This window comes from Anneissia japonica, unplaced genomic scaffold (assembly GCF_011630105.1).
Source record: "Anneissia japonica isolate Jap-2015-1 unplaced genomic scaffold, ASM1163010v1 scaffold5947_len87984_cov146, whole genome shotgun sequence".
NCBI lineage: Eukaryota > Metazoa > Echinodermata > Crinoidea > Comatulida > Comatulidae > Anneissia > Anneissia japonica.
The window spans coordinates 90,894-99,326 of NW_022692471.1; the positions used below are offsets into that span (position 1 = coordinate 90,894).

General features: G+C 32.2%; 1 protein-coding gene across 1 annotated transcript in view; it reads right to left on the reverse strand.

The window, feature by feature from the left end:
- Window positions 1-8,433, reverse strand: part of LOC117100310 — a 12,586-nt gene that overhangs the window by 3,202 nt on the left and 951 nt on the right. Inside the window, exons 2-3 of the mRNA XM_033239959.1 lie at window positions 7,896-7,998; window positions 2,483-2,639 (exon numbers count right to left, since the gene is read on the reverse strand). Coding sequence (XP_033095850.1) covers window positions 2,483-2,639; window positions 7,896-7,998 — 260 coding nt within the window. The remainder of the gene's footprint in view (window positions 1-2,482; window positions 2,640-7,895; window positions 7,999-8,433) is intronic.

An 8,433-nucleotide genomic window follows, 5' to 3' on the forward strand; every position in this document is an offset into this window, starting at 1 on the left:
TTATTACATTTAGGCGACGCTTGTTGTAGACTGGCATAGTGTTTGCGGAAATAAATACCATTTTATACACATGCGCAGATCGATTCGCCAGCAGCGAGTCATCGCCAGCAACAGCGAGCCATCGCCAGCAGAGAGATGTCACTGCAGCAAAACAATATTGTACCAACGCTGTTCTAATATATAGACAATGGGTCGTGCTCATATTATTTGTTATATTTTTATTATTCATTATTTTCACTTGACATTTTATGCAGTTGTACTTCGCAGCACTTCACTTGCAATTTGCAATTTCTAGTTATAGTCATGTTAAAATACATTAACTTGACACAACAATTTTTCTTGTAAAAAAAATGGTTTCTACTCTTTAAAAAGCCATTGAACAACACATGATCGAATTGATGGCAAATCAATGCACATGGGGAATCCCTGAATTGGTTGAATTAATTTTTGTAAACAGTTTAATACGACTTGTGGATAGGTACAGTATTTAAATTATAATTTTACCGTTCTTACTAAACGTACTTAAATTAGCTACAGTAGTAGCCTAGATGTATTTCAATTAAATAAAATAATTGATTGATTGTGATAATGAGCTAGAAGTATTTGTTTCACTCTCTCACATCATGACCACAATGTCGAGCCAGGCTGTTTATTCCACGTTCTGCATCCATACTTCGTAGAGAGATGCAAATCATGCCAACGTTGTTTTGTTAGTGATCAGACAACATGGGAAATTATGTTTGAATAAAACATTAAAAATAATTTTTTTGTCTTACCATGGACATGTATTGTATGTGTTTTTTACATCTCCCTGGTCTCACTTTTTTTGTAATGATTAAATATCTTACAGAAAATACATGCATATCATTATTTGTTGTTTACTTCTTGCTTCATATTGTACAGTACTCTATAAACGTGGTCTTCTATGTTCTTCGCGATCAATCGGTGCTCAATGCTCGACCCGACTTGAAGACTATAACAATGTTGTTTTTGTTAGTGACGACGTGGGTAAATGTGTTTGAATGAAAACAATAAGATGTTATTTAATTTGTGATGATTGACTATCATATAACAATACAGGTAGGCCTAGAAGAATACCATCTTGATTTCGTTGTAATTGAGTTTTAGCAAAAAAACCTCGCGTAGGCCTAGGCCTTGTATTTAGGTCAAGTGTGTTCACTCAACAAATGATTGAGTAAAATGAACATAACATTTCCAGTTCATAATTTCACTTCTATTTGAAAAGTTAACACAATGGTTTAATAATTTATTTAGTGATTAAACTACATACTGTGCTATTGTAGTAAATTTAATTACGTTTCATAAAAAAAAAAAAAAAAAATCATAAATTAATTAGTGCCATGGTGAACTTATCGGAGGAATCACTGCAGCTAGGGAGGCCTAGCTAATGTCGAGTGCTAAAAATGCAAGTTTAATAAAGTATGACTGTGAATGTGTTAACATAAATATATTGTGATTTGTTTACGGCGATGTAAATATATCTACTTCCTTTAAAATAATATTTTGAAATTAACTCGCTTTTTATAAACTTCTAAATCAGCAACAGAGTACATAGTATGTTAAGGCGAGACTTCTTTTATTCCTTGTTTCGTGTACTTAAGATCATCGGAGGACGGAATGAAAATAAAAATAAAATTTTATGTTCTTATTTAGCAAATAGTTTTGCCAAAAACATCCAGACGAGGGAAAAAATAAAAATGGAATTTTATTGGTGAATGTAAAATAGGACGGTTAAATGCTTCAAATTGATATAAATAGGAAGAAATAATGCATATCTTATCATCAGAGATTTCAAGGCCGCAGAGAGCATAATAATAATAAAGAAAAACTTATTTTCTTATGAAATTTCCACTTATTTGTGGCAGCGGATGCGCTAATTGGCCAAAAATAATATTTTAATTTTTATTCGAAACCATCAATATTTTCAGTCGGCGGGTTCACTAAACAAGGCATTAAAAAATCTCGCTAAACAATCAAAACTTTATAATATATTCTAAGTTTTGCATTGTAAGTTTATATTCACAATCAAATATACATAGGATAATTACTACTGTATTCATCCTTACATTAGGTTTTTATTCAAATATTAAATTAGTTTTTGAATAACAGTTAAAATAGATATATTAAAGTGCGACAAGCTCTGGAGGCGCTCAGTCAAAAAAAAAAAAGATGTCATATGTACCATGCTGTAGTGATGTGTTGTGTATGTGTGGTGTAGTACTGTACTCAATGCATACTAAGTGAAAAATTAAACCCTTTTAAAATTACAGCTATATTAAGAGCCAATGGGCAAACATGCCTTTACAAATCCTTTAAACAATTGCAAAAAAACCTGGATAGTCAGTCGCCTATATTTAATAAACATATATGATACTATAAGAATGTTGTAATACTGTGGCTCACAATGCAAGCCAAAAGACTGTACAATTATTTAAAAAACAAGGCCTTGTTCTGTACTTACTCTTTGGCAAGCATGGAACGGACACAACTCGTCTTGCCCACACCTTCTTTGCCAAGGAACATGACTCTGGAATTAACCATCGTAATTTTCCCATTCTGGACTTCATATGTGAATGCTTTAATGGCTTCAGGACCTCTCGCTAATAATTCTCCTGGAACTATAAAATATAACAAATATTATTTCATATACTACAGTAGTATTTCATCCATCCATTTTATAGTTTACTGTAATAAATTACCATTTCTTACCTTACTTTAACATATTTAATACATATAAGATTCTAGAATAACATATAATTGATCAAAGAAACAGTGTAAACCACATTGGTAATTTTAGGAACACATGACACCATGTAGAATCCAAGAGTAATATATGGAAGCTTCTAGAATCTTTGGTACTATAGAGGCAAATAAGCCCAATTGGTTAATTATAATGTAAGGTGACCAATGAGGAACTTAGGCAAAATAGAATGATCTTGAATGTTCTGGAATAGTGCAGCAGGGGTATTTAAGCTGATAGTCTTATCTTTCTGGAGCTCTTTTTGAAGCACATGTTTATGTGAATGTTATTGTATTGTTTTGAGACCGGATTCTTGTTGGAGTTTATACAGAATAAAAGTTTATTTGAGAGTTGTTTTACAACATTGTGAGCTGTGTTTATATTTTATATGTCAAAGAGGGATTCCTAGTCATTTCTATACCGCTCGGAAATACGTCAAGTAGGAATTCATGACATTTACATTAAACATATTGTGATTATTTTGTTTAAAAAAAAATAACCATCACAGTAAAAACTGATTTCTGAAAATAACACATCAAAATATGTAATTTTATATCATGGTGTTGAAACACTGAGAGACTTAACTACTTCTAGAGCATAAACATGTAAAACAGAAAATAACATTAAAATAAAAAGTTACAAGAATAATACAGGAACTGAAATATAAAAGTACAAATGTATAGTATTTTCTATTACATGTGTATACAGTATTATTTCTATGAACCATATGCATATCATAGGATTGATTTTTGCCCTTTGACTCGGGTAGGAATCCAACCCACGAACTCCAGATAACAATGATTGATAATTTTTTACTTAAATTGTACATTTACCTTTTTAATTTTGTAGTATTTTTTGCCTCAAATTTTCAAAATGTTAAGTGAAGTTGATTTTTTTTTTAAATTTTTGTTTACTTTTCTATTCTTTTTACTTTTGATTCATCGTTGTTGTGTAGAATGCAGATAATTTGATCAATGTTTCCACTAGGTCTATGCTACAGCCAGACTACTGAAATAACCGTAATGCTGTAAAAATAAATAAGTTGGAATTGTATAGCACATCCATGCAGAAAAGCCTCTTAGTGGATGGAATATAATGTAAAATAAGGCCTAACCTAGAAGTAATTGCGTACAAAGGTTTTTAAGCGGATTTCACTTCTACATCATGTATGTGATCTCCGAAAAAAAGTCCCGAGAAATCGGACACCGCGAAGGGTCATTTTTGGTCATTTTAAGGTCATTTGAGGTCAAAAAGTTATGATATCACTTTTTTAGACATTAAATATTTTTCCATCATTTTTACATTGATATTGATGTCAAATTAAAGCTGATTAAATTTTGAATTTAATGACATAAACTTTGTTGATCACAACTGCGTTTTAATGTGGATTTAAAGCTAATTAATTACTTTTTAAGCACTTTTTTTCAGAAAAATTATATTTTAAAAATATTTAATGACATTCTATGGCCCACTGGAAAGCTTAAAACGTTTTAATGTTTTCCTAAAATGATCTATAAGGACTCTAAGACACTAGAGTGACACTTGTAAAATCATATGCCTCAATTAGGAGCATTTTTTTAAATTTGAGATTTAAAATGGACGTATTTAACCAATTTCACAAAAAAACTCTACACAGGCCCCTTTGGGCCTCCATACCTAATGTTCTTGAAATAGAGCTTGCCGATTGGCTGATAGTTTTGTACAGCCTGACAGCCAGCATCACTACACTACCAGGACAATTTGTTTGTCAGTTTTATCATCATTTTTCAGGTTAGTGTTTAGTTACGTTCATTGTGTTTACATCTTTTTAGATATAATCAGTACAAATTAGGCATGATAGATAAATTAATTGAATATGCAGTTATTGGCCTCATTGTATATATTATACAATGAGGCCAATGACTAAGCTCTGATTTGTCCCCTAGGCAGAATCCAGGCAGCAAAGAGGGGAGGCCTCTAGACCAGGCAAAATTGTTTTACTGTACACAGATTAAAGCAGTCAGGTATTACAATATATATCACTGTATTTTACACACTCTATTTATTATCAAAATATTATATATATGGATTTATAGTTACTATAGTTTATACCAAATGTAAAGAATAGGGAAGAACAAGTTACATTTATTTACTGTACACAAAATTCTAATTCATACTGTATTAGCTTAAAATTTTAAAATATGAGACGAGAGTGGGGAAGATACAAAAAACATTGTACTGTACTTAACGACAAAATGTTCTTGAAATAAACTTTGCTGGCCTACCCGCATCAATAGCAACAATTTCAATTACAGACTAGGTCTGGAAGGTTACACACAATTGACTGGTCCAGATATACAAAAGCTCTAGGCCTGTGCTGACAAAATTTCCTTTCATGAGTGATGAGATTGTCAAAAAAACAGAGCACAGTTGTCATATGAATTGTCAAGAATGAATCTATTTACATAAGATCTGTTGCATTAATGAGGATGGACTTATCAGGTATCTTCCATAAAATTTATAAATAATTCTTCCAACACAAAGTTTATTTCATCCTCTATAGCATCAAAAACCCAGGGCAGTCTTCACAGCTTCTGGGAACTTGTCCCTAATCGCCCACACACTGCAAGATTGGATGACCCTTCTGTCAGATTTCTTTAGCCTGTTAAACACCTACCAAATGAAAGCCATTGATATCCAACATGTCGGCATTTCCTGTAAGAAGAGAAGTACAATAAAAAGTTTGAACAGACTAGTTTAAAAAAATCAGAGTGACTAATCTTACACCATTCAAAAATAATTAGTATTGATATTACAATGTCTTTATAAGGAATTATTATCATTCTGGCACTAATCATCAATGATAATTTTTGTTGAAAATATATATTCTAATTAACCATCACTGTGAAAAGCCCATATTAAAATGTATTGCAAAGTGGTGTAACATAGCAATTATTTTATTAATATTAATAAACAATTATTTTGAATAGAATTTATTATTTCATTAATATAATACTTTTTTGTAATATAAAAATAAAAATTAGTTTAAAAATTACAAATGAAGATAAAACAATATATGTATAATAGACTATCTTGTTTCTCAATCTTTTCTAATGTACAGTAATAATAATTCCCCTGTATTTTGACCATCAAAATGGCTGCACATTTGACCCTCTACTAGTTTTTGATCCAGCATGGAACAAGCAGGGCCACGCCTAAGGTGGGTGGTTACATTTCCGAGAAGAATGCCCGAAAATTAGTCCTTTGAACTAATCTGAATACTGTATATAACCATTGCAAATGTATTATGCAGAAGTTAAGTTCTGTGCACATTTTTCCAAGCCATTTTCCGCGCAAATTTGAGCTAGCTTTCAAGGCATCATCCACATTCCACGACGAATAAACTCGCATTTTAGTAATGCCTAGCTGTACTAGTAGTAGTAGGTCCTAGATAGTTCCATGGATCTAATAATTAACATGTAAATTAATGCACTTTATTTAAAATAGTGTTGATTGTTTGTCTAATGTTTGAAATATTATTATTATAGTTTGTATATGCCTAGGCCTAAACTAGGGGCCTAGGCCGCGCCAGGCAGTTAGTATTCCGTATTCTCTACATAACATACATTACTGCACTAAATGCTAGGCTATGCCTACACAGGTAAGACAAGTTGGTATTAAACAAACCTATTTAACGCCACTATTAAGATCACCACTTCCAAGACTTCCTTATCCAAACCAGCAAACATATCTTTTTGAAAGATTCATTCTTCAAAAATGCCTTCGACTTATTTTACTATTATTATTGAATATTTTCGCCAGTCCTAATTTTTCAATTTTCCGCTCGCGACGACCATTCTCATCAGTTGGCTGTGTGTCGTTACCAGCTCGTTACAGTTGAGTGAATCAGCTGACTCCCTGTCTAGTGCAAATTTCCGAAATAAAAACTGGGGCAAATCGTTATTTTACACATAATTGAGACATTTTCATAAGTGAAAACCCGTATAAATGAAAAGAACGGCCAAATTTACATTAGAATATCTAAAGTTTGACACGATTTTTTATGGGGTTACCGAATGCAAGCCTTTGAAAGTCGGTACATTTTAGGAAATTAACTATCTTATAACACTAGCTCAAAATCCTGTAGCACCAGTTTTTTTTTGGGACCCAGTTCACGAGCCTCGTTTTCGAATACCGCGCTCCAAAATCGAGTGCCGTCACCGTCGTTGTGCTCGCCCATCCCTCTATTTTAAATTAAAAATTAATTATTTCATCGCCGCACCCCCCCTTTAAGTGAAGTTGATTTTTTTTTAAAATTTTTGTTTACTTTTCTATTCTTTTTACTTTTGATTCATCGTTGTTGTGTAGAATGCAGATAATTTGATCAATGTTTCCACTAGGTCTATGCTACAGCCAGACTACTGAAATAACCGTAATGCTGTAAAAATAAATAAGTTGGACTTGTATAGCACATCCATGCAGAAAAGCCTCTATGCATGTATCACATCCATTGAGTGCATGTAATAGGTGTAACTTTGTTTTTACTGTTTCTTTCAGTGACAAGTTTTGTTGGCAGTGTACACTTGCAATGTGATATACATGGGAGATCCAGAGATATTAACAAGAGGGCAGGGGCTGAGTCCAAAACATTAGAAATATTTTTTCTCTAGAAGTACGAGGTGGTATTTCCAGCATCTTGCAGGATACTGTCATACAATTGTTTTGGATTATTTAGGATAAGCTGTTGTACCATTGCTGGATTTCAAGCATAAAAATCATAGTAAAATACAGTTTAAAATATTGAGCTTTCCATGAATATTAAAAATATATATTGTTTATTTACAGGTATGTAATTGCATCTTATGCAATACTTGGTTAAAATTAATTTAAATTTACAATAAAATTGATATGATTGACTAATTAAATATTTACTTTATTTCTTTCACTTCAAAAAGGCATCCTAAAAAAGGAGATGGAGTTAGGACCCACAAGACGTCCACTAAGGTGGCACCCAACCAGATATTAGTAATTAAGGTATAGCCATGCCTAGAAAGCTATATAGCTGAGGCTTATGACATGGTTCTTCCAAATAAAGCAAGCTCTGTGATTTTTGCCAATAGGTTCAGGAATATTTAACGTACAACAGATAACTTACCTATAAGCAATTTTTTAAGTTCATCTTTCTTTTCCTCCTTTGTTGATACTTCATATTGACTACATTTATTACGATCATAATAATCAAGAGGTGTATTCCCTTCCTGTAATAACAAGATCATACAAAAAATTATAGTATATTTCACTGGATGGCGGCTGCAAACTACATCAGCACAACAAAGGGAAGATTTATAAATGATAATGGCGAAAATAATAATTCAAAAAAATAACCAACACTATCAGTATCACAATATTTATATCATATATTGGTACAAGAATAAGTGATGGAATTTGTTCGTATAGAATGGAATCAATGCTCTTATGTATTAGGTTGGTTTTGGTAATTAGGAATGTTTGTATTATTGTAATGAAGACACTGACTAATCCTTCTGAATCATTTCTATTTTCTATACATTACCCTATCTTTTTGGTAGACCGATGCACCATATGTTATCAAGCACAATACCGTTTCTCGCTGTTCATCATAACTACCCTGAGCACTTAGACAGTAATGTAGTGGTGTTAGTCCAGAATAGCGA